The sequence below is a fragment of the Musa acuminata genome, chromosome BXJ3-6 (assembly GCF_036884655.1).
Source record: "Musa acuminata AAA Group cultivar baxijiao chromosome BXJ3-6, Cavendish_Baxijiao_AAA, whole genome shotgun sequence".
Classification (NCBI taxonomy): Eukaryota; Viridiplantae; Streptophyta; class Magnoliopsida; order Zingiberales; family Musaceae; genus Musa; species Musa acuminata.
The window spans coordinates 7,575,022-7,602,799 of NC_088354.1; the positions used below are offsets into that span (position 1 = coordinate 7,575,022).

Below are 27,778 nucleotides of genomic sequence, written 5' to 3' on the forward strand. Positions count from 1 at the left end.
TTAAATTTTAAATGTAAGATTTTTCTTATCAAGATTATCTTAACATGGAAAGTGAACCTAAGCCCATTAACTTGCAATGTCATAATAGAATAATAGTCCAAGATACTTAAATTCAAAATAATGACAATAAACTCATCTAACTATTATTTTCGATTGAAATCAATTAATTAGCATATACATGCGGGTTTTCCTTCCTCCAATCGAAGAAGTTGCTTTTGGAGAGGAGTTCTCTTATATTGTATGTGATCAAAGTCAGGAACAAATAGTGAATGATGACAAAAAGAAGAAGACGAATTGAAGGAAAAAAGTTTATATAGCTTTCATTTATGTCACTTCCGCAACCATTTCATCAGTGAATGAGAGAAGCCAAACAATGGTTGGCCATGCTCAAAGGTCAGTGCCCCCTTCTGAAGCAAGCAAGACTTGGTCCATGAGTCAGGTGACAGTGGAATTATGACTGAGGTGGACAGTTGAAGGGTCAGTTAATCTCCTCAATTGGCCATTGCTCTCTCTAAAATATGCCTGGGGTATAAGGTCAACTCACTGATGGAATCACCAAGGTCAAGGTACAAGGCTGAAGACATTGTAATTAAGCTCACATCCAACACGGTATCATAGTTGACTTCAAGGGATGTGCAGCCATCCCAAGCATAAATAATTATTATGACTTGCATGTACCAATGATGCACGTCCAGTAGAGGATTCAGTGTACCATCCGATCATCGTAGAGAAGAAAGAAAATACAATTACTTTAATGCCCTTCATCACTCCAAATCGATATTCCCAAAACGTCAGATCCTGGCAATAAGCTTGGCATGCACAAAGAAGGAAAAAAGGAACACTGCAGGTACACGTACCAATTCCCGCAATCACTTCTCTCCTCGGTCTAAGACTTCGTGGGTTGATCATTGCATTATTAACACAACGCATCAAACAAGTCAAAAACCCAGTATCTAAACGATCAATTTGAGGCCTGACAAGAAATTTTAAACGTCAACCAGGGAATTTGAACCTGATGGCTGGCATAAATATTACACTCGCTTAACTCATCAATAAGATGTGAGCCTCTTATTCAATTGAAAATTATGGAACATATACTCCAATTTAGAATAATGAGGTGATTTACAACAAATTTTTAGCTCACTGGACCATCTTAATTAATAACCTATTGTAGTTGCATAATCACCAACCTCATCCCTTGGTGATCGAAGGATAAGACTTCCTAGTGGCTCTGGCGTGAACCGTCTCACAACTTACATGATGTGTTGTTTCCTGATGCTATGCTGCAACTCAAGGCCTTGATCACTCTCCGACGCCACGTGGCAGTCTCTGGATCAAATTTAAGTTCCCAAGTAGGCCAGTAGTGAAGGTCCTGCTTCAGCGTCAGCACGTGCGGCTTTCCATTCAAGTGAACGGTTTTCACTCTCACGAACTCTCCATGCTCCAGTCCCTATAATTTTAAGAGAGAAGAATCTTATAAGATCTTGAATTTAATAACACTACCGTGTGTGCACAACATAAGACATACCTTTACAACCTCCAGAAAAGTTCCAAGATCTGGTGTAAGTTTCCCATTTACTTCTACTATCCATTGCAGAGCATAAAGACCATATCTATGTACTGGACTGCCATGGCACCATCTGCATTCACAAATGGTAATGTAATGCTTATGACAGATATGAGAGCTGATAACCTCCAAATAACAAGAATATGAATGTTTGTCCAGAAACAAAGATTCATATAGAATTTCTGCTGCTTCAGTACCCCCAATAACTCTACCAACAATGTAATCCTGCTGAGGGAGGGAGTCCATCAACTTAGATGGCTCCAGTGTAATGAGGTATGTGTAATCCATCTCTCGTGAGATCCAAAACATTTCCCACATAAAAGGGTATACCTAATGCACGAAACTCCCACCAATGCAGGTTTAGGGAGAGTCAATGTACATAATCTTATATTTAAATATTTTAAAAAAATTATTTCCGTGACTCGAACCCGAGTCTCCCAGATTGCAAAAGAACAACCATCATATCATAAATAGAATATAAATATCATAGAATGTCACAAAGAACCTTCTATGAGAACATTTCCCACGTAGAATATAAATATTTAGTTAATTAATGCTTCATGTAGACAAATATACCCTTACCATCTTATCTTTCATCAAAGGTTTATAAAAGCTTGAAAATTTCAAAAGCGTTACAAACCGGATGATCATAGAAGGTCAATAAGACGCATGGAATTGAACCAATGTTAAACATGCATCCTAAAGCACAAGAAAAGCACAACTATAAAATTCATTTCTCCATTGTAAGCAGCATATCTTGAACGATGAGATGTAAATTTAAGTACGTATGACCTAATACCATCCTATTAAGCCTACTATCAGACATGTTATTGACTGTACTCTGTGTAACAAATAGAAAACTGGAAACAAGGAGCAAGTGATTTAAGAAAGGGACTGGTTTCTCACCTTGCCACATAAACCCCATGTCCTTCTTCAGGAAGAAACCCAAGTGCGCGAACTGCTGAATGCGGATCCTGAATTATGCATCCACACCAGTTCACCATGCGAGTTGTTCCATTACCATCCCTTATATCAGTTCCAACAACAATCTCTCTTTCTTGACCCTGTATTGACAAGAAGCTAAGTCTAAAGCAATCTTAATATTTTCTTCCAAAGCACATTATTCAGTTTACCTGGCGTAAAATAGTCATTTTTAATTCTCCATCATTGGCTTCACATTTGTCTAGTTCCCTGCAAGCATTCTCTATGTCAAGAAAGCATGTGATTGGTTCTCTATCGATTGCCAGAACCATGTCCCCTTGTTCTAATAGACCCTCAGCTTTTGATCCAGCTAAACAACCCTTAACACGCAAGACTTGTCTTCTAATTGGATCCTTTTTGGCAAGAGCCTGCGAATAAACCTCTTGATCAGTAGAGAGGGACATATAGAACAATATGATTTATACTTATTAAATCCCAATCCAATACCAGTTTTTGTAACCAGTACAGTTCTAAGAGTGGATGGTATAACAGAAAAATAATAAAAAATACATACCAAGCAGTACTAACCTATACGATCCAATACTAGTCTTCAGTTGTCCCGGTAAACACCGAGCTTAGTACCAACTGGTACAACTGAAATTTGATTCGTTGTTGCTACCAAACTAAAGAACAGGGCCAGTTTCAGAAACTCAAGCTGAGTTCCAACAACAAAAAAGCATGCTCAACAGTTATAAAATCAATAATCATACAAAGAAGATGCCTTTTGGTACAAAACTAACAAGTGACAAACTTAGATCTAGATCATCAATATGACAAGTATATTGATATCAATCAATCCATATAGAAGATCATAAGGTGGTCTGATATCTGACAAATATATTTCACATCAGCTAACTACAATTCTGTCTGAGACCTTCAACCCATGGATCACTTCAACAGAAACTAGTTGAACATGCTTTAATCAATAAGACAAACAAAAGGGATCTCGTGGCTCAAATTGGTATCTTACTAAAACTAGGTGTAGAGAAATTCTTAAACTTTATAATCATCCAATCCAGTCTAAAACTGTGTAACTCCAATGCCCAGAAAGGAATGGCCAGAGGTTACCGTTTGGGTGGATTTGAGATTATAAATATCATTATGCTCACTGCACTACTGCTACCACCAACAATGTTTCATCTCTTAGTTGTTCCAGAAATTCACAAAGATGCACAAGTCTAAATGATCTACAACAAGGTATCAAATACCAATAGCAGACCAATACTGGTCCCTGTTTGGACTAGTTTGGTCCAATACATAAGAGTCTTTTTCAATGAATTCTACCTGATTAGAGCCAAAAAAATCATTAAATATAAGTGACTTTTAATTATAAAACAACAAATAATGAACTGAAACATGTTTTTAACAAGGATTACAAACTGTATTTAAAGATACAAGCTAGATTTGCATGGATCTGACCTAAATCCATGAAAATCAAAGCCTCATCCAAGAAGATATAGACTACATCCATGAGGTCAAACCTTGATCCACGCAGGTGTAGAGATCCACAATGTTAGCTAGACCCAAAAGGATCAAGGTTTCATCCTCATGGATCTAACTTAAATACATCAAGGATAACACCTAAAATCTATCCTATGTTCATGAAATCCATTCCTAAAATTGTTGCAACAAAATGAGAAGTGAAAACTCGAATCAGATAATCAAATAAAAAATTATTGGATTTGCCTATTTTGGACAAAACCCAATTCGGATCATGGATTGAGGCTTGAATTTGTAGAAATTAAGCTTACCTTTGAGTAATCTTAATTAAATTTGGGAGAGGATTCAAGTGAGTTTGTAAGAGATTTTGGGCAAACTTCAAGCGGGATTGAGAGAGGGAGTGAAAGAGGAATGAAAGAGAAGAGAGGGGAAAAGGAGGATAAAAAGGTCCAACAAGTGTTGCAACGTCTCTCTTTGGATCCAGTAACCAGGCAGTAGGGGATGGTCTTTGTACTTGTTTCAAGGCTGTCCAGTAAGTACTGACTGGTGTGTATCAGTCCACCCGATATTAAAATGCTGATCTACACAATGCTTTGTTTTATCAGAGTCGAAGTCAAGAACCACACAACTTTGGTAATTTGTAATGACTTTATCATACAAAAAACATAGCCTACAATAAGTGAGATTGAATGTGAGTGCCATAATCCCCCTTGATAGGGCACATTTCGGTATCGTCCACGTGGACACAGTAAAGCAGACACGATGGCACGGACATGGAACCTTAAGTCTAATGTGGCGTGCAACACACGAGTATGCCTCATACTCAGGCGGCCAGCCACCCCTTCCGCACGAAACAATATCATGCAGTACAACCGCTCCGAAAAGCTCGGGGCGGCGCCGATCCGTGCAAGTTGGTCGGCGCTCACACAGAAGCTTAAGCCGGCCGCCCGAGGAGCCGACCGTAGTTAATTGACCGTATACAACCAACTCATCCTCGCAGGTATAAAAGCCAACCCTCCCTGATCGGTAAGGGGTGGATTTTTCCAAAAAGCTCAACTCCTCTAACTACATAGTGTTGACTTAACCTTCGAAGGGGCTAAGTCAGGAAACCCCTCCCCTCCCGACGTAAGCCTGTGTGCAGGAGCCTAGTGACGACGAAGTGGACCGCGTGTCGACAGAAGGATCGCATGCGGAGCCAACCTTGAACTCAACTCGACCCGACGAAGGCCTCATTGCAGGGACGATCCTGAACACCGATGATCGAACCGAGCCATGCTGACACCTCGACCACAGCTAGAGAAGTTCGTTAACACCCCTTATGTCCATGGCATTATCATCAGGATCACTTGGGTCTATCCTCACAAGTGATGCAAGATTTTTGAGGCATTAATTCTGTTTTTTGGTCAAAAAGCTCTCTTTGGTTCTTGCTATGGAGGTTAAAGATGTCCTCTTAAAGACGGCTGCACCTTGTGACTATCCTTTAATGTTCCTCCAATTATCACTCATAAAAAATTGATCAACAGGATTAAAAATTTCTTTCATAATAGAAAAATAAGCCACTGGCTTCAGTGGAACTTAAATTCTAACTTCTAAATGAAGAAAGACAATCAATGAGAATTAAGAATGAACATATTAGTTACCTGTACCCAACGATCACTCAGTCCAAAATTTCTGGCCTTAGAAAGCAAGGTTGGATAAAGCTCAACTTCCAATATTCTAACACGTGGCATTGGTCTCTTTATGCCATTGATGAGAAGAAGTGGTCCTGGTGACCCGCAGATAATTTTCTCCAGAACTTGACTAATTGCATAGATCGGTATGCCCCTAACAAATTGATGATCTTCCAAAGAGCTACAACCATACTTCAGCTGCACCATGGAATCATGGAAATTCTTGTTTATAAACATGTTTTATGATAGATAATTTATAGTAGTGCAAAAAATTGTGGTTACCTGAGTAGAAAAGCTTGCCCAAAGTGCTTGAACCCTTCCATGTTCATCGGTAAGCACACCAGAAAAAGTACTACCAAAATCTAAAGTTAACAAAAACTTAGTACACAAGGAAAATAATGTATTTCTTTAAAACAAAGGTCCACACATCTGAAAAAACTGGTATGCAATAGAAACCATACCAGTATCAAGCTCAATGACTTCCATATTAGTTGCTCGATATCGTGGGCAGTCAGCTGATCCAATATTCAGAGCAGCACAAGGATTGGTAACAATAGATTTCCTTGATGTTGCTTGTAAACTCCTACTTAATCCCACAAGATATACCGAATCTCCTCGGCGTAATGCAGGCTCTGGATAGGGGATCAGAAAGCATAAACCATGAGTTAACTTGTAGATAAAAAATATAGTGATTTTGACCAAGTTAATCAACATAAAAATATATGAGCTGATCATCTAATACAACTAAGATCAATAAAATAAAAAACAGTATGGACAAATATAACTCTATGTCTCTCTATCTAGGTTAAATTATGGTATTCAATTTGGAAGATAATACAGATGGCCTAGTTAATAGTTTATTCTTTGGGTATGCACAAACCTTTAAAACAACCAGTTCACATCTTGCTGCTTGCAGTCAGTATATCTTGGGTGTTGCAACAAACATTTCCTCCTCTTTACAACATTCCAAATTCATGTTTGAAAGAAGATATAGTACTTGAAGACTTTGCCACTAGGTAAAAAACAATGTTTTCTTCTGCTACTTAACATAACAGTGATTTAAAATGCGCTAGGCGCTAAAAGGCGCCAAGGTTCAAAAACGCCCGAGGCGCTAGGCGCTCGCCCGAACAAAACGAGGCGCTAAAATATAAAAATATATAATATAATTAATAAATATAATTATTTAAAATTTTAAATAAAAATATGCTATTAAATTAAGAAAATCTAAGATATAAAATCACAATGGCAGCGGCAGCGGCAGCGGGAAAGGGAAAGAGAAAGGGAGCGGGAGGCGCGAGCAGCGGGAGGGCTCGCGGGAGTCGTGAGCAGCGGGAGGGCTCGCGGGAGGCGCGAGCAGCGGGAGGGCTCACGGGAGGCACGAGCAGCGACAGCGGCGAGCAGCGGCAGCGGGAGCAGGAGCGACGAGCAGCGAGATCGGCAGCGGGTTAGGGTTGGGTAAGTGTTATATCGGTTTAGTTGGTTCGATTGAACCAACTAACAACCGAACCAGGACCGAACCAGACCTAAAATCCTGGTTCGATCACTTGGTTTACCCAGGCGCTCGCCCGAAGCGCCCAGCGCCTAGGCTCGGGCGAGCGCCCAGGCGACGCCTGTTTGAAGCGCTCGGGCGAGGCGAGGCGAGGCCCGAGCGCCTTTTTCAATCATTGTAACATAATGCTATATTCAAAGCAGGTAGTCATCAGATTAAAATGATCTAAAATATAGGTTCCTTAATGATCCACTTTTAATATACAGATCGTAAACTTATTCACATATGCATGCGTCAAAAGTATTTGCATCACTACCCTACAAGTCATAACATATTTTCACAGGTGTCCTCTGTATGAATTCTGTAAAATCAATCATTAAGCAAATCGGAGTTAAATGCTATGAACATCAAATTGTCATTAGTTAAGAGTGTTCAGTCCTAGCCAAGAATGCCCAACCATGCCTAGCTGTTCCACCAGCATGGCCACTGTGCAAGCACTGAAATAGGAAGAACTACAAACATTGCTCTTCCGTGTCTATCTAGAAGCGAAAGAAAATTCTCATAACCCATCTATTGCAGCTGAAGTTGCACTCTTTTCTTGCCAAAGTTGATTAAAAGCATAGAGCAGCCTAAAGCACAAGTTCATTGAGAGTATCAATGATGAAACTATAACAAAATAATTATCATTCCATACTGCGATTCACTTTTAAAGTAAAAGACCAATTATTTCCTTACAAAAGCAAGATGACATAACAGAGGAAAGCTAGGATCATGATTGAGTAAAATATTTCATCAACTCAAGCATAATGTTATGACTTCAACAGAGTCACATGCAAAATGTAACAGTGTAATAATTCTCACAAGAAATGAAAGTCTGAAGAGGCAACAGAAATAATGACTAAGAATAATTGTGACAAGAACAATTGCAGAATGATCAGCCAGCAGAGAAGTCTGTGTCTAGATAAGTAAACTAACCAGGAAGAAGTTCAGCGGCACGAACACAGGAAGCACCCATCCCCAGAGCAGAAGGATTATAAGCAACAAGAGCATAATTGTGAACAGGGTGCAAGAAAACAACCTGAGGATGGTTGCATAAGTACAACAGCATTACACTGATCATAGTTTAAAAATTAATGAACCTTACCTCTCCAGGAATTTCCATAGGATATGCAGCAAATGACAGCATTACATCAGACACAGATACAGCAACAGTGTTCTTATCAACAGCAGCTAAACCCAAGGTATCTGAATGATGTACAATAACTCCTGTCCCAAAAAAATGTTGAGAGTGCACACCATCAATCATGCATGATGGTGGTACATGAACCTGCAGTGTGGACAACATACAGAATGTCAGAGGATTAAGCATGCTTTATGTAAAAGCAGTTTGCTAATCATGATAGGTCATTGTCGATCACACATAACTAATCCAGTTTCAGTTGATTCTGTAAGTGTCTAACAGTACAGACTCCAGACTACGTAAGAAGAGAACCTCGTTGAAATGGATAACTCATGGTATAACTATGAGACTTGATGAAGTATCAGGTTATTAAATTTATATGAAACTTCCAGTTTCTTTATAGCTTGATTGCATCTTTTTCTCTGTTCTCCTGAAGAATTTCTTTTACCAGTATACATAGGAGGCTTCTATGAAGCAGTGAGTTATTAAACTTATATGAAACTATTGAGTTCCTTATAAAACTTGAAGGCATGCATACCATCTTTGCTCATAAAACCCATCAAACTTCTATCCCTACTATGGCCTTCTACCTCCTATATTCTTCCCTAACTTTACCTTGCCTATTCTTTTCTATATTGCATCATAACAGTATAGCATGGTTACAATCACAGATACCTAACTCATTAATCTTTTTTTATATTTTTCAAAAGGTTTGTCCTCAACTTTCTTAGTATTTCGTAAGAATAATTAGAATAATCAACAGATTTGTTTTGGTCAGTCAAGGATTTCTAATTAAATTTTAATTGAAGGTAAGATGTCAGGAATGCAAACTATGGTACAAAATGATTCAACATTATCCCTTAAGAACATGATTTTAAATAGGATGGATACAACAACAGAAAATCAAATCAGCCATGATAGAACATTGAAGATTATGCTCCGAAAGCGAAAAAAATCAGCCTCTTCTAGTGAATTTCGTTTGCGAGAATATATAGGCATCTTTTATGATGTATTATGTTAAAAAAATGGTTAATTCGAAATTCTCTACGGATGGATGACCATGGCAATCCTCTTCCCGAAATTATTAAATTTCACCAACTGTTAAAATTCCATCTTCCCGAGTCCCTACCACATATTTCTTCCTACCTTGCACTATGATTGCACCGCATCAATATTTCTGAAATGATATAAACAAATTTAAAATGCCAACAAATAACTTGCCTAACACAATGCAAAACATTAAACAGTCACGTTTTGCAGTGAAAAGGAAACTTAGTCATTTGCAACCTAACCAAATATAACAAACCAACAAGATAACAACTCTGTTTTATTAGCTCAAGTTGCAACCAATACTTTCTACCTACCAAGCAAACTTCCAAGTTCTATCTCCCATAAGTTTATGATCTTCCAAGGAGACTTCAACTTAGTTTTTTTTTCCCTATCTTCTACCCCATATGAATGGTACTTCATTATTTGTCAATGTATCACCAGTTTTTAACAAAAATTTGGTTAAATAATTATTAGACTTGAAATGTGCACTAATTATTAGTCAACCCATATGAATGTACAAAAACCATAGAAGCACCAAAATTATTCATGACCTATGGGTCAAAGCAACACAATGTGAGGAATCCATATCTTAGACCAGCAATTAGAGAAATCCATTATAAGTTTCTATCTTAGCCAAGAATTATCGTACCACCTGAAACGGTACAAAACAGGAGGCACTCACCAGTCTAGGCATGGAAAGGTACACAAACCATTCCCATTTTGGGCGGTTCGATCCAAATGTTTTATAAAAACATACAAACCCTAAAATAAGTGTGAGGTCACCCAATTAGGGCTTGCTACCCGACGCTGCTGTTGCCGATGTCATCATTGCCATCACAGGACGTGGCCCGCCCATGTGCTGTCGTTGCAGGACGTCGCCCACTAGTTTGCTGCCACCGGGGAACGTCACCCACCTGTTCGCTGCCGTCGTGGGACGTCACCCGCTCATTCATTGGCGCCGCAAGATGTTAGCACTCGTACGCTGTCACCACAGGATGTCGCCCACACATTCACTAACATTTATCTCTTTAGTACACACTCTTCTCGTCCTCTACCTTCTCCTCCACAGCTTCGTCCTCTTCCCTCTTCCTCTCCTCTTCTTCCTTTTCCTAGACCGCTCCATCTTCTTCCTTCTTCCTCCATAGCTCTGTTTTCTTCCTTCCTCCTCTTCCACTGCTTCCCCTTCTTTCTCCGCCTCCACTCTATCTTCTTCCTCATCCTCCATCGCTCTGTCATCTTCTTCCTCTTCTTCCTCCGTTGCTTCCCTTTCTTCCATCTTCCTCCTGCTCCATTGCCTCCCTTCTTCCTTCTTCTCTCTCCTTCCTCTATTTCTCCGCTACCCATTCCTCTTCTCCCTCTTTTTCTTCCTCTATGAAACACCGATACATACCGATGTACCAACACATAGCACTATGGTAGTGACCGGTATGTACCAGTCCGACAGGTCCATACTAGAGGGTGTGTCAGTGTGCGTATGTCAACACATACCAAGTTTGAAAAAAATCTTTAAAAAAAAAATTGTCCGGTACAAAGCCTGCACTGCAATGTACCAGAGAGCACCAGCCTTGTACTGGGTGATACCAACTTTGGACCAAGCATTCCATGCGATACAGACCCTGTATTGTCCTGTATAAATGGGATACCGGGTGTACCACCCAGTTGACCCAGTCTGTGTACAGATAAACTCCAGCATAAATACCGAGGAGGTGACCTATCGAAGCAGCAAATGCCACTTGTGCAGAACTGTACCAGACGACATAAAAAACCCTGGCCTTAAGAAATTTTAAAATAAAAAGCTAATGGCTGCTGATTGAAGTGCTCCAACTTAACATAAACAAGCATAATATACTGCATTCAGTAAGAAACCAGTAATTTGAAGCAAGCATACCACAGAAAGTAAACAAAAGATGAAAATAAACAAACAAAAGCCAATCTGGTATTAACAAATAGAAATCCATATAAGAATTTGTAGCCTAAGCCTCCAAATTTTAAATCAAACATTCAAAAAAGCACTGAATTAATAGATACATAAGAGAGGTCGATCAATCATCGAAAACAGAAAAGTTGCATCGAGAAACATTTAGATTTTCCCATTGATATAACAATATCGAAAAATAAATCACTTGTTTGCCTACCTCAAACATTACAAGAGTGGGCTCGATAACCTGTTCTGCAAGTGATGCATTGATCCTGACTGCTTCCTGATCATGTAAAACCTCAGTATTTCCCAAGTTGTGTTGATGCTCAAAAGCCTGATCTTTAAGTTCATTCAAAGCTCCATTAGAGAATACTCTCCCTTCCGCTATTGACTCTTCCTCCACTCGTCGCCGTTTCTTCTCAATTATCAAACCTTCACCAGAGATCGAATCATCAACAATGTTCTCATCGTCAGTCTGCATTCTGTTACATCCATCAGCTCGGTTTTCATTGCTGTCATGATGATTATCTTCCAATTGTTCTGACCCAACCATTGGTGCTACCATAGTGGAGGTTGTGCTTATTTTATCACAATTAACAGCTGAAGATAATAAAAGAGAACCAACTGGTGCTGCTGGCCTAGCCATCCATAAGCCTGTGCTATCATTGCGTTCATATATTTGAGGAGGAGCATACCATTCATGACGATCAATTGTGACAAGAACTGACTGCAGGCCAAATTAATAAATCCATTATAAAAGAGTAGAGTTTGTGAGCATCATTTCATGACGTAAATATTGGCTTTAAAGGCTTTCAGTCGTAAAAGCCTGAAAAGGCTGCACATTACTAATGAATGAAGACCTTGATAGTCATTAGGAAGTTGCAATTAAAAGGGTTAATGACTAATGAGATATAGTACACATGGAAATCTCAAGGATTCCACTTGCTAAATAACAACACATAAAAGAATGAGCAGAACCTTGTTCCGATGGCGATCCACATAGCTCACATATTCTAAAGGCACACGGGCACCTCTAGATAGTTTGGACAGAACTGATATAAAGTCACCTATTTGAGATGTCTCTTCTCCAGCAAGCTTCTTGATGATGGCATGGCGTGGAACACCTGCACGAGATAGCATATACCTGCAAAATGTAGTCCAACCAGACTTTGCATTACGGAAAAGAGTATTTGACAACAGCTTAAGTAGCCAATCTTATAAGCAGACACTGTTTGGCACACAGAACTAATAGGATAGATATCATATATCATCAGAGAAAAGACATGTTAAGAAAATTTCACTAGTGAGAGAAAGTAAACAAAGCATAATTAATTAGATAGTGTCCTAGCCTCCTAGGAAGGTGTACTTGACCATATAGCCACCAACATGTGAGTAATTAACCAGAAGTTTGGTAATACAAAATGAAAACAACAAAAACAATATATATCACAACCAATCCACCAAGAGCATCCTACTAATTATAACCAATAAATGTATAGCACTACTTATTACAAATGTATGACAGCAGACCACCTAGTTCCTAACCAATAGACCAGATTAGATCAATCACGCTGATCCTACTGATTTACATCTGGATTCAACTAAGCCCACCAGTCCAACCATTCTTGTTCAAAAAACATATGATTTTACAACCAAATTCAGATAATTCAGCAAAACTAGATGGTGGTTTTGCCAATCTTTCTTTTACCACTATCACCACAAACAGCAAGCCTTTATTTCGATCATGGTCTTGCCAATCTTTCTTTTACCACTACCACCACAAACAACAAGTCTTAATTTCCAAGGACACTAATCAAGCTACATGCCACATTAAGAGACTATGCAATCAAAATAGGATCATATTAAGATAAATTGACACAACTTACATGTATAATGGATAAATTACAATAAAACAATAGAACTTAGTACAAAGATTGAGCTTGTTTCTCAAAACAAAAGCTTACCCTGTATCTGCAACATATACAAGGCCACATTTGAAGCGAAAATTTCGAGCCTGTTAAAGAAATGGATAAGCATACTTGGAATACATAACAAACTTATGGTCATAACCAAAGCCTAAGAAAGCCTCATGATAAAACATAGGTTGCTAAGGATTGTGGTTTCGAACAATTAAAAGTAAAAAAAAGATACTTATATATCCAAACTAATAAGTGAACTAAAGATAGATTTCTGATGTTAAAACATTAAAAAAAATTATCCAAGGTAGTTTCCTTTTTAATATATGCCCCTTGAAACTTGGGCAGTTCAAGCAAGCAAGTCACTTTTAACCCCATAAGGCTTCTCATTTTCTGCTGCTCTATTTATGAGCGCAATTAAATGTCACCATTATCTTAACTCAGTTGGCCATGTCAAAGGTTGTCATTAAAGAAATCAGTATACAGCAAGCCACTTGGTACCACTACAGCATCAACATGCTCATGTATACAGTTGCTGTCAAACAAAATCAATCAATTTAAAATCTGTGTTAACAGTTCGACTTATATGGGCTCAACAAACTTAACATTCACAATCTAAGTGCTGCTAGGTCACTAATTTACGATCCACTGATTAAGACCCTTTAAGTGCAACTAGGTCATGAATTTAGGATTCACAAAATAAGTTAACAGAGAGATAAGCAGGGACATGTATGAAAGCAAGAGAATTCAAACAAACCCGACAAACTTTTAGTACAAAGGCAAAAGAATGCCAACTATTTTTTCTTGTACCCCATCTTAACCCTATAACTGGACAACATTTACCAAAGTGGTATCCATCTATGTCTCTCTATTTTTGGTGGGTCAACAATCCTTCTTCAAATGCCAACATTATGTTAGTCTCATGTCCTAAAAATGGTTTAGACTTTCGGTCCTATACCAGTTTTAACAGCTCATCGAACTAATATATCAATATGCCAAATGGAATACGGACTCGTACAGACCAGTATCAATAAAAATATAATAAAATATGAATACCATCTAAAATTGGACCAAATGATCCGATACTTGTCCTTAGTCGGTCTGGTAAATATCGGTCTATACGTACCAGTCTGAATGGTATTTGAAATCTTGTTCACATATACATTAGCATCTCTGATCTCATCTATTGGATGGATACTACCTCTGGCAATATTCTTCTTGACTAACCTACACGATAAGTATCAATTGTAGAGCATGTTAGATGGATTCAACAACCTATTTAATAAGGTTTGAAAAATTAGGATTGATAAGGGAATTGGCTGAGGGGTTTCATTCCAGACCAAACTAGAACCAACAAGTTGACTTGGATTTTTAGATTCTCAAGGATCATAGGAATAAGCCTAAATCAGCTAGAATTATCTGTCGAATCTAGGATTGCTTCCAAACAGTCAAATGACTGCTCACTGACATTGAACTGATTGCTCATTGAGATTATAAGTGCCACCTGGTTGAATGTAGATTGAAAATAGCATGGAGTAGTTACTCGAGTTCCATTGAAGTAATTCCTTACCTGCTGATATGAAAGAGGATGGATCACTGCACCACTCACTTCAAGAAAATAATTTGGCGTTATGGAATGCAAATCCTGAACCTGAAGAATTAAAAATCAGCAGTGCAAATGCAAATCCTGAACATGAAGCATTAACAAATAAATGTGAACTTGTCAAAGCAAACTGAGGAATATATAAACACCACATGTATCAAATGCGGTTCATAGGATCATCAAGAAAGCATTTTACTATATGAATACCACATATTTCAAATGGTGAAAAAGAGAATTTGCCACATAGGAAACTTACATTCAACTTAACGGTCAAAGAAGTTCCACCTCTTTCAATAAGCAAATCTATATCTTTGTTTACACTGTCATCAAGTAAGGTCTCCATTTTAAGAAATTGAGTAACAACCTGAAGTTAAATATCATCCATTAAATCACAAATAATAAACAGTTAGCAGATTTATGTAACTAAAACGAAAAGGATATGACAAATGGGAAGATATGTTTCCATTGACTACTTTAAAATAAAGTGATCTTCGCATCCTGAAACAATATAACAGACTCAAATAGGTAAGAGCATCCTCTATGATAACTACAGATAGTGACTATGCTCCTGGGGATTTCCAGTAACAACAGAGCTCTGGTTGCCCTTTATTTGCTCTTTTCCATCATTGCAGACCAAATGGTTGCAGCGAACATAGTAAAACTGAATATAAACAAATGGGAGTCTCCTTCAGAATGTGCAGTCAAATCTATATATTTTCCAACAAGGCTAGAAGATATTCTGCCACCGGTATATGTATCTTCTCCCACTAATTAGGAAACCCTAATAAGAACCTTGTTCATGTAAGGCCTGGGAATGAGCCACTAACTGATTCAACAGTCTTCCTTAAGATAGGATTGGCTAGTGGAGGAGGCTTGCTGTGAATGTTTTATGGTCAGGATAATGTCTAGGCACCTAAACAAATTCTGGTACACCACATTGGACTAACACTCTTGAGGATCATAATGGATGTTTCACATTAGATACTAAGTTCACTACTCAGAAATATAAACAGAAACAGTTGTGCATTCTTCACTAATAGTTATTGTATGTTAGCTAGTGTGACCCCATACCAGTCCCACATAGGAAGTGAGAAGATAGCGTATATAAAGCTAGATGGGCATGGGTTTAAGCATTTTGAGTCATGTGGAAAAATGTTCATTATATCCAAGTTTTGTGCCAGTGGAACTAGCACAAGGGATGTGCACTAATAAGGTAAGGACTCCCTGTAGATTACAGAGCCATCACTATGACATGAGCCTGACAAGTCACCTACTAATAAATTATTCAGGGCTACCAAGCCTTTAAGCAGGAGAGATTGTAACATCCCAGTTAGTATCACATCAAAGAGTAAAAAATGGGCATGATGGTAAGGCTATCTAGGCTTACTATTACTAATGTATGCTTAAGCATCTTAGGCCACATGGTTTAAGGCCAACTGATTTGGATTTCAAACCAATCAACCAACAAGTCCAGTTTGGGACTGAGAGAAACATGAAATTACTAGTAGTGGTGGGACCTTGACTGAGAGTAAATAACATTATAACAATACTACTATCACACTTAGTAATGTAATCATGCTTCTCAAATATATTATCTACATCACCTTTATGTGCTGAATGTGCAGGTGTCTATCTTATTTTAAGAGCTGTAACTGCAATGGCTATTTATCATGAAGGCACATTTCATATCCCCATCCAAGCTTTATGCTACATCATGATATAAGATCAATACTTATACATATCACAGGACCCAGAGTTACTATGATTTAGTAAAGTAATAACCAAGGTATGCAGTTTTGAATAATATCGCCCGGTATGGGCGGTACGTACCGGTCCGTCAGCTGACCGGTACATGGACCGCCCATTACCGGACGGTATATATATATATATATATATAGGCAACGTCGCATCACCTCGACGACGTCGCCCGGAGAAGGATATATATATATATATATATATATATATATATATATATATATATATATATATATATATATATATATATATATAAGGCAACGTCGCGTCTCCTCAGCGCGACAAAGAGTTGAGATATTTTATCATATGCTAAGTTGCATAACATAACAAATCTAATATCAAATAGCATTAACACAAAAGAGTTGAGAACAGAAACAAATTCTTTGATGGCAGACAATAATACATGCATCAACTTGACTATGACAAGAGTTCATAGTTATGCATATGATGGTCATAGATAAGCTTTACTTCAGAAAACAATGAGTTGAGAAGTCAGAAAGCAACAAAAAAGATGAAATGGTTAAATGACAACAAAAATTAGTTGATAGGATAATTAAGAGAAAGATGCTCCTACTTACGTCTCCATTGACACGAACAAGCACATCACCAGGTTCCAGATATTTATGAGCAGGACCACCAGGCACCTGTAACAATTAATCAATCAGAACATAGAACACCATCACATGATTACATGAAAGCTATAAAAGTTCTTGGTAGAATTAACAGAAACTCACCACAGAGTCTACAACTAACATCCCTGTCTCTCCGGTATGACAAACGAGCCTCACCATCTGATTGTTAGCCAAAAAAAGAGAGAAAGTTATGGTAAGCATATCAAGTATTAATCAACAGTGTAAAAAGAGTTGGATGCATAATAGGAAACCGAAAGTCAAATATTAAGGAAACTTTGAATGCAAGTGTATATATACATATATATCAGCAAAGAGATAAGTAACTTAATTTCCGAATGCACTAAACATCTAATGAATAGCAACATACCTTCTCTGTTTCGTTTTGAAGGCCAAGTCTCCGAGTTTCATCAAATCCCTTATGAACAAATGTTACCTAAAAAATCAAACGTAAATCATAAGAACTTTAAGAAAAGACGATCTAAACAAACAAAATCATTTCTGTTTTCATGTTATACTTAGCAGCTTATCAATCAGATTGACCAAGAAGAAGATTGAGGCAAGTACATTAAACCTCAGGCATAACATGGACTAATGTCATGGTAATATAATTTTGCAATTAATCACATATCTATAATAGTGGCCTATATTCTGGAACATCATCTGAAATCTTCAACTCTGCAGAAACATAGCAATACCTTGGCCGATGCAGTTGCATACTCTGCCCTTCTTAAAAACAAATATCAGAGCACACAAAAGAAAATTAGAAAAGATCACCCTAACTAGTTCCTTTCGTCTTACTTTTGTGATAGACCATTTTCTGACCCCGCATTTTCAAATAAGCAAAATATCAGTATTCCATACTACAGCAAGCCTAACCGATTTTACCACGGCAAAAAAATGGGTCTTTTTCTCAACAAAATAATGGTTCGCATCAGGTTATATTCTGACAAATTTTTAAAGCAAGACAGGAGTGGTCTCAGGTGTAAATGTAATTACAATTTTTCTGTCTCATCATTGATTTTACTACTACATCAAAATCAGGTCGGGTACATTTGTCGATGGTCAATCCACCCAAACCACTGACAGACCATATGCATGAAACTTGAACAAAATAAATGAATTGTGAAAGTTCTTAACATCAGTAGTAAGTATTGTGCAAATAGCTCTCATACAAACATTTTACCTTTCAAAAGTTTTGCATCATAAAAGGCTGGGGAACAGATTATTCACACAATGATTTGATCAACTTGGTTGACTTAAAACATGTCAGTGATGAATGCACTTCTAAGTTCTACCAAACATATAATGATATTTTATCTGAACCACAAGGAACAACAACGGCAAACAAGCCCATAAGATCTCAACATCTATTACACTAAAATCCTAGATAAAAATAATGTCTCAAGTCAAGATCTGACAATAAATTTAATGCTCATACAGAAGTCCAGATGTCGAATTAAAATGATGGTGAATGTCAAGGGTAATGATTCCTCGATAAAGCTCAAAACTAAACAAACAAAAGTCCTTATAGCAGACACCATATATATGGGAAGCAAATAACTAGGTGTTAGCTGGTCAGCAATTTCTAAGAGGACGAGAGAGAGTCTAGAGACATCATTACAATATTTGGTTGGGAAACAAGAAGGCCGTGGACAAGGCAATAGAATTAAGAAAGATCAACAAAGAATATGTACAAGGCAACAACAGCAACAATACATTACTAAAAAGCCCAGCAACCTCATAAAATGCACAGAACAAGAGTAGCAGATATGTTTACCCAAAAAACAAACCTGAAGTGTTCCACGAGGAATTGTAACAGCATCAGGCTTGCTTCCAAACGTACTCCAACTCTTTTGAATTAATGTTAACGCTCTTACAACCTGTAAGAAATTACAAGATAAAAAAGTTACAAAACACTTAATGAGCCAGAAGCACAAATCTTAAAAGAAAGCAAGCACTTATTCACAATTTATGGTGCTAAAATACAAAACAAGTACATCAAGTCATGAAATCAAACCAATGGTCACACATCAACATGTAATAGTGCTGACAGTGCATTACAATAACCTACAACAAAAGGTAGCATTATTAACATCTAGAAAATACAAAAGGTAACTTTATTAGGTCCACAAATAGCTTGAAGAGGATCTGAAGATTCTAAGGATGCCAATTGATCTGATCATTCAAATTATCCTTCAACAAACCTAATATCCATATAATCAAAAGATGCCAAGCTTGACAGCATTATGTGCATGAAATTACTTGTCTTATGCTAGCATTGTGGCTTGTGCTCCATCAGCCTTTTGGCTTAACTTATATCCTTCTGGAGCAACTGTTTAGCTTTTCCACTTCATTCATTAAATTTCCAAGGGAAATTTATAGGCTGCTCAAGTTCAAGAGCTTAAGAAGCTAAAGCAATATCTTTTTACTAGCCACTCATCATTTTTGTTCATGTAAATTCTTCTATGCCAAAAATTGCTTTGGTTAGTAACTTTCACTAACTTCAACTGGCTGATGCTATGTTAATAATAGAAGCCTTCTTGACTACCGAGATCCTGAACCTTGAGCAGTGCATAATTGGACTTCCATATCTTTTAACAAGAAATTCAAAGTAGCAGATTAGTGCTTTTATTTAACACTCAGAAAATTTATAGGAGCATTATGTTAAGAGTCTTAAGACTAAGAAATCCGACATAATTTAAAACATTTGATATGATAATATAGCCAAAAAAACCAACTCGCTCTAGTGGAAGAAAAAATGCAGAAGCACTAGACGATTTGCTCCCAGCATTTAAGGCAACAGCTCTTCCTTGGCAATCTATGACTGGAGAGCCACTTGAGCCACCTTTTGTTCCAGATGCAGCCTGCACAAGAAAGTAAAACATGAGTGAAATGTTATGAACAAAAAGAACAAAAAAAGGTGCAAATACTCATAATAACAAGTTTAAATTTCACAGAGATGCTAAATAAGAAAGAAAAAACATGACAATGCTGACTGTATTCTGATTCTCTGAATACACTCTCACTAGAAACTTCTAAGAAAATAATTTGAAATTCTTACTCACAAGGCAATATCATGATGCTACCATGAATTTTTACTGAGTAATTGATTTGAAATTTCTAATAAACTGAATGTCATAAGTTACACCATATAAAGCCAACATGTTGATTAGGTTAATTTAGAATAGCACTTTTGTGACTTGCATTTCTCAGAGAATCTTTAGGGCTATTCTAGTCAGGATGGTGTACTTAAGGTGTCTTAGTAGCAAGGTCTGCAATTTCGTACCGTACCGGAGTTTCGACGTTCGCTCGGTACGGTACGAAACTGTATATATATATATATATTATATATCATGGTATGCAATTTCGAATGATACCGCCCAGTACGGGCGGTACGTACCGATCCGAAGGCATACCGATACGCGGACCGCCCACTACCGGACGGATCGTGCTACAGTGATACGCAGTAGCAGTGCTACAATGCTATAGTAGGAGGAAATCGCTCGATAAACCCTGGTGTACCGTTCGGTATGCCCTGGTATACCGCTCGGTACACCGGTACCATACCATACCGAGCTAACCTCGAAACACTGGTATGGTACAGTATTGCATACCTTGTTATATATATATATATATATATATATATAATGCGACGTCGCCTTTTCCTTCCCCAAGCGGGGCGACGTCGCCGAGTTTATATATATATATATATATTATTTTATTATTATTTTTCGTTCCGCCCAGTAGCGGACGGTCCGTATACCCGTATGCTATCAGACCGGTACGGACGGTATCATTCGGTATCGCCTACCTTGCTTAGTAGTAGTTGAAGTAACCTAATCACAAAAAAAAAGGTAAATCTTTAACAACTAAAATAAGACGCCTAGGGGGTTAACAACAACTTCATGGCCACAAATCACACTTCAAACCAACCATCTCCAAGTTGGGCTCCAAACTGATATCTTCAGAGGGATAAGCCTAAACTAAAAAACAATCTTAGAACCACCTTTTCAATCAATCTCAAGTCTCAAAACCCTATCTTCCAAGGATGCTCCTCACATTCTTCAACACAATTTATTTCCATAATGCCCAGCAACAAGGCACAGCTCTTCAATGATAAAGTGATAAAGAATTGAATTAGCACGATATATGACACCTATCCTCATGTATTTTTTCCCTTGTTATGGGTGAGAATTTGGGGTTAATTTAAGCAACATGATCAATTTTTTTTATCTCTGTAGGTTTACAACAGATCAATTTTTTTATCTCTGTAGGTTTACAACAACTCAACACCAATTTGAGCAATATATTGTAATATTTAGTATTAATATTTTTCCTTTTTTTTTTGTTCTAGCAGCATACCACTAGCACGGCACAATCATTTTGACAGCCAACTGAAACCCCACGTGCCAATGAATTTTAGGCCTTGCTTCTGGGAAATCTGGCATCCAGAGGCCATCAAGTATACTCGTTTAAGCTTCTACAAACTAGAATTCCAATCTGAAAAATAGAATCTATATAGGAAGGCAAATTAACAAGACAACTTATTCACATCTAGATATAAAAGACATCAGGTGATATTATGAGCAAGAGGTGAACACAAAATAACACACGTAAAGCACTATGGATCAGAGAGATCTGTTGGCAGCGCAAAGAAGGAAAAGAGGAAAAAACCAAATAGGAGTAGGGTAAAGATGGACAAGGGAAAAGATGTTTAATATTTCAACCATTTTGAATTCATAAAAACATGCGCTATTCAAAACAAGGATAACCAAACACAAGTAACTAGCAAATCATCGCAACCAAGAATATGTCGGAGTGCTAGCATGCATTTCAACCGAGAATCTTTATAGATAAGTATAGCATGCAAACCATCTAACCGCATAAAGTCATTTAACCTCAAATAGTGTATAATCACATTGAAACAATCAATAGAACATTCATCCAAATATGTTCTAAAGGATGCATTAACAAATAGGTGGTCCTAGACTCCTAGTCATAACAATTGTCATGGAGATAAAAATATTTGCCACATCCAAGGTTCATGCATGGCATACCTATAGGCTTAAACAACTCCTACCAATTGAAAGCAAAAGGAGGAAAGAACTCTCGAAAACCTAAAGTATGGTCATTATTCTAAATCACCATTCTTAAGGTATGACATGGAATCACTTATTTAAGACCCAAATGATGGGAAAAAAACCATCTCAAAGAGGGTCATCTCTTGCATTCAATGCTAGTTAGAATTCAGTGGTGCTTGGCAGCATTCATGAGAGTCAATCACCAGATCCTTTCTTTCTTGCACTTTTGCTATTGACATTGAATGAGATATCAAGTTAACTTTAAAAACCTTTAACTTTCATTTTGACTTTTCACCAAGTAATCATGGGCAGATTCAACCACTATCAAAAGTCGAAGCAGAAATTTACTAAACTTAACACCATTGAACATATAGCAGGTAAGCTTTAATATCTTATATATACAACAAAGAACAATTTATGGAGAAACTATTTTGGAGTGGATAACTAGGCGCCGTTGTAAATGGTTCAGTGTGATGACATTTGTTTTTCTTTGGATTTCCATTTCCTATAACATATCTAATTTGAGATTAACATACTGATGATTAAAAACAACTGACAAAACTCACACCACTATATGAGATTATTCCCATGAAATTCTCTTACAGCCTTTGACAGAGGTTAATTCGCTATAAAAAGTCACAATAAACAGGTATTCATGTTACAACGAAATATGTAAGTGATTAACTAGCAGCAAATGGTTAAAACTGATTGAAATAAATGGAAAACTAGAATTCAGTTTTAAATGTGCAGCTTCTGTGAACATCTATCAATCATACATACCTGCATGTAGAATGTATTGAAGTCATTGTATCCATCCCTGTATTGAGAATGCAAAAATAACATCACTTAACTAGGAAATAGTGGACACTGATGAGAGACTCAGAAACCATGATGTAACCGACATAATGATAATGCAGCAACAAAACATTAGTGTGACATACATGATCCAAAAACAGTGTCAATCATGGTATACATCACTGGATTAACATGAATGCTTCCTTTCACAGTTCATGTGCTAGATACAGAAGATCATGGTAAACATCACTGGAGTACTAATTATGTAAATATAACACATCAATTCATTACAAACGCAAACTACTGTACATCTGAGCCAAACTTGAAGATCAACATAAGTATCTAAAATGGCAGTTTAATGAAATAGAAGATGAGTTTGAGATGTTTTTCCACTTCGTTGAATTGAACAAGTGTCAGACAAGTGTAGAATGCTGAAGAAAATAATTGTTGCAATTAGAACTACGAGCAGATCAGATGGGATCCACCTCCGGTTTGGCTACAGACCAGATCATCAGGTCAGTCAGGATTTGGATTACCCGAATCACAAACTTAGTCCTTATCCAATCAAGGGGAACAACCTGGAACTCCAATAAAGGATAGTCAAGTAAACAAGGATTGCAATTCAGCCAACGGACACAGCCAGAGAATGAAGTAACAAATTCAGAGCCATAGACCAGAATGCAAAAGATAACTGAAGCCTCATTTTCTTAGCTAATACCCAACAAACACTAATTAATTGATAACTGATTTTGTGAAACAAAATTACCAACAAAAAGAGAGAAGGAAAAATAAACATCAATGAAACAAAAACAATCAATCAATCTGAGAAAGACGAGTACGAAGCCATGGATGATGTTGAACAGTCGCTCGTTACTGATGTGAAAAGAAGATACTCTGAAGTTATAAGCAATGGGAAGAGGAATGAGGGGAGGCAGCGCACCCTCAAGACTGGGGCAGCAAAAGACAAGATAAATGGAAAAAGGTGGAGGCAAAGATTAAAAATGAGGGAAGAGGGGGTGATGGTTGGTGTTTCATGACAAAATCTGATATACGAATGTAGTTAAATTGTAAGGAATTAGTACGTTAACTCTTCTTAATTCTTATAAGTTATAAGTACAGAAAAGTTCTCAATGGTGTTTACTATCATACATCATAGCAAGATATACAAATGACGCATATATTATGAGACAGATAAAGATGACAGCACATACTTTTTATAGTGAGGAGCATCTCTATCAAGACGCGCTACAGTTCCTGCTAAAATGGAGACCTGCAAGTTTATAGAACCACAGCATAAGGAAACTCTTGAACTACACTTGTTCATCAGTTTATGGTGCATCCTGGAGTCAAAAAAATTTACTGCACATATAAATGAAGGTATGGACTTCCATGCATAAATTGAAAGGCTCTTATGTGCATATGGTGCATGCATTAATATGTAAGCGTGTTGTGGGTTAGGTGCTTGTATGGCACATGTATGTGTGGTTGTGTGGATATCGACTGGTACTTGTGTGCTGCAGGTTATCATTTATTCATGTCTAGCGAGCATGTGAAGTATATAAGCATTCTTTGTTCTAGTTGCATGCAAGTGTAAATTCATACTTGTAAGAGTAAAATCACATATACATGAGCATTACCAGAAGATGGATTATCTAAAAAGATAAATGTTGGTAAACGAGATGGTGAATATCGCATTCATAAATTTAAATGGGTAACAATAGCATTATCAACATGATCGAAGATTACCGTTTTGACTGACATATGTTGGCACGAATTGAAACATACCATGCCAAAAATGTATTAGCGTTAAGCATGTCGATCCATGCCAGCAGTGCCGACAAATAGCAGCCAATATTTTGCTTGTGCCAACCATCAAGGGGGCATTAATTGGCACACCACAGAACCATGCCACATCAACAAGGTGTTGGCACAGCGGACCGCTCGTTACCAGGCGGTATGTGTGTATATATATATATATATATATATATATATATATATATATATATATATAATAGAAGGCGACGTCGCCTTTTATAAAAATATTTATATATAAAAAATCTTTTTATATATAAATATATTTATAACATTTTTTTACTTATATATATATATATATATATATATATATATATATATATACACTTATATAGGCGACGTTGCTTCGACGAAATCGCCAAATTTTTATTTTTATTTTATTTTATTTTATTTTATTTATTATTATTATTATATATACCTATACCGAACGGTATATTGCTCAGTATACAGTATCGTACCGTACTGAGTGAATGTCGAAACTCCGATACGGTACAATATTTCAATCCTTGCCAAGAACCAAGCTTCGCATTGACAAATCTTTATTTCTCAGCTATTCAGTTATTTGACATATAAAATTATGTGAATTCTCAAAAGCGACATGTATGTATATGTAATACTTATTGTCATTATAATCTTTTGCACTAGTCACACATATAAACATAATCCCTCCTCCACCAGAATAGTACATATAGAAAAAGATTCATAGCAACTCCTTAATTAAAGACATTTTAAGAACCTCACCCTGTTTCCTGCCAGGTATTAACCACACAATTCTAAACCACATGCAATAACAATTCTTTGATTTACTAAGAATGAAAAATTAACAAGGTCCATTAAACAATCATAACTATGATACGTACCTTTTCACCACTATCGTTTCCTACAACTCGTATCTCCAAACCAACACAAGCAGCTTCAGGTGTAAGGGGAATCTCCTCGTAGATCAAAAACTTGATTGCTTCAGGGTCATAGCGGAAGAAGCCAAAATCATGTATCTAATCATAAAAAGACAGGAAATGTGTAAGACAGCAACCAATTTTCCTAAAGCAACATGAACAGCATTCAGATTTTCACCAAATTGAGAATCTGTAGAACCCACTACTAAGTTAAGGTGGAAGACATAAAATATCAAATGCTTGCTTGACATAAATTATCCGATGTACTAAACATCTATGTTAAATGTCATAGATATGCTTGTGTTCTAAAATTCAAGAACAGATCAAGCAGATGGATTTCTTGCTTCATATTCCCATTCTTCAAGTGTCCAAATTCTCAATCCGAATCCATTCAACTTAACAGATGTCATAAGATAAATGGTAAGTGGGGTAGGAAAGAGAATAGATCTCTCCATCATAACACGAGTGTCATTGCTTGTTGATCACTGGCAAAAATTCTATCAGAACCTGGTTAATTATAAGCTTTCATGCCTAGCAATACAAACATATGCCTGAATAGTACATATTTGCATTATTAACAAGGCCCTCCCAAGAAAATAAGACGAAGACACGAAGCTATCCACTGAGAGGCTCAGTTTATTGAGATAACAATCTGTGGCATCAACAAGTGCATAGACCTCATTAGTTATAGACCAAATTAGTGTTTTGAAATATTTCCACAGGATCCTTAATATTAGATTTCAAGAAAAATAACCCAAAAAAAAATTATATCCAAAGAACAATGACAAGAAAACGTAACCGATGTCAAAGACCTCCAAGAAAATTCATCGCTCGAATAGTTGCTAATCACGAAGTTACTGAAACTGCAGCCAAGAATCAAAAAACTGAAAACTTACAGGATCCTTATCTCTACTGGATAGACCGGAATCGTGAGCTTGAATTCAAAAAAGTGATCCGAGAAAAATGATATTGAAAGAACTATCTCAATGGTGAAAAGGTAACCAATGTCGAAGACCTCCAAGAAAATTCATCGGTTGAATAGTTAACGATCAAGAAGTTACTGCAAAACTGAAAACGTACGGGGTACAGAATATCCAAGAAAACTCACAGGATATTAGAATTCAAGAGAAATGACCCGAGAAAAATGACATCGAAAGAACAATCGCAATGCCGGAAAGGTAACTGATGCCAAACACCACCAAGAAAATTCATCTCTCGAAACAGTTACCGATCAAGAAGTTGATGAAACGCAGCCAAGAATCAGAAAGACAAGAACTTACAGGATCCCTGTATATCGGATAGACCGGAATCTCCTCTCGGTTGACAAACATCGCCTCCGCAACGACGGGGCCTGCACCAGCATAAAACAATCGCATGGATAAGAAGGGAGCATCAATCTTGATCGTAACGGCGAAGGTCAAGATCGAAAAGGTACCCGGCTTGACCACATGGCGGTTGGTCAAGATGATGCCCCGGCCCTTGTCGACGACGAACCCGGTGGCATAGCTGGCCCCGGCGGTCTCCGTGTCGAAGCCGCGCGCAGCAGTGGTCCGCAGCACCACCACCGCGGGCACCACCTTGGCGAGGGCCCGCCGCCAGTCCTCCGCCGTCGCGGCGCCCTCCCGACACGGCTGCGCGTCGATCTCCATCCCGAGATCTCCCTTCACGCACGAGGTATCCATCGCCTCCGGTCCCAACCTCTCCAGCGCGTCGCCCTCTCCCATCGATCCAAGAACAAGCGATCGGATCCAACCCTTAGATTTAAGGTCAGTGTTAGGGTTAGGGTTCCCAAATAGAGGCGAGGGGGAGGGGTCCAAAATGAAGGGGGGGATGGGGGATGGAGAACCGAAGGCGTCGGCCGGAGAGGAAGAATGGAAGAACAAGAAGAGGGTCGAAGATTGACAGGAGGGGTCGACCAAATAAATTGTACGAGGCGTCTTCCCGTGAGTGAAGTCACCGGGAGGTACGTTTGAGATGCCTGTGACCACTCCTT

The 27,778-nt window shown here is 37.7% G+C and overlaps 1 protein-coding gene across 1 annotated transcript; it reads right to left on the reverse strand.

Moving 5' to 3' along the window:
* Positions 1–1,046: 1,046 nt before the first annotated feature.
* Positions 1,047–27,674, reverse strand: LOC135640568 (protease Do-like 7). Its single transcript, XM_065155136.1, has 24 exons — positions 27,221–27,674; positions 27,066–27,136; positions 25,750–25,884; positions 24,289–24,347; positions 23,063–23,099; positions 19,940–20,065; positions 18,992–19,081; positions 17,569–17,634; positions 17,304–17,360; positions 17,148–17,213; positions 15,071–15,178; positions 14,782–14,862; positions 13,260–13,309; positions 12,274–12,439; positions 11,513–12,022; positions 8,292–8,474; positions 8,123–8,225; positions 6,120–6,290; positions 5,941–6,020; positions 5,629–5,856; positions 2,701–2,916; positions 2,474–2,631; positions 1,529–1,640; positions 1,047–1,450 (listed from the first exon to the last, which is right to left on the reverse strand). Exons 1-24 carry the CDS (start codon positions 27,507–27,509, stop codon positions 1,247–1,249), a joined length of 3,366 nt encoding a protein of 1,121 aa, XP_065011208.1. The 5' UTR covers positions 27,510–27,674; the 3' UTR covers positions 1,047–1,246.
* Between the last annotated feature and the right edge of the window lie 104 nt (positions 27,675–27,778).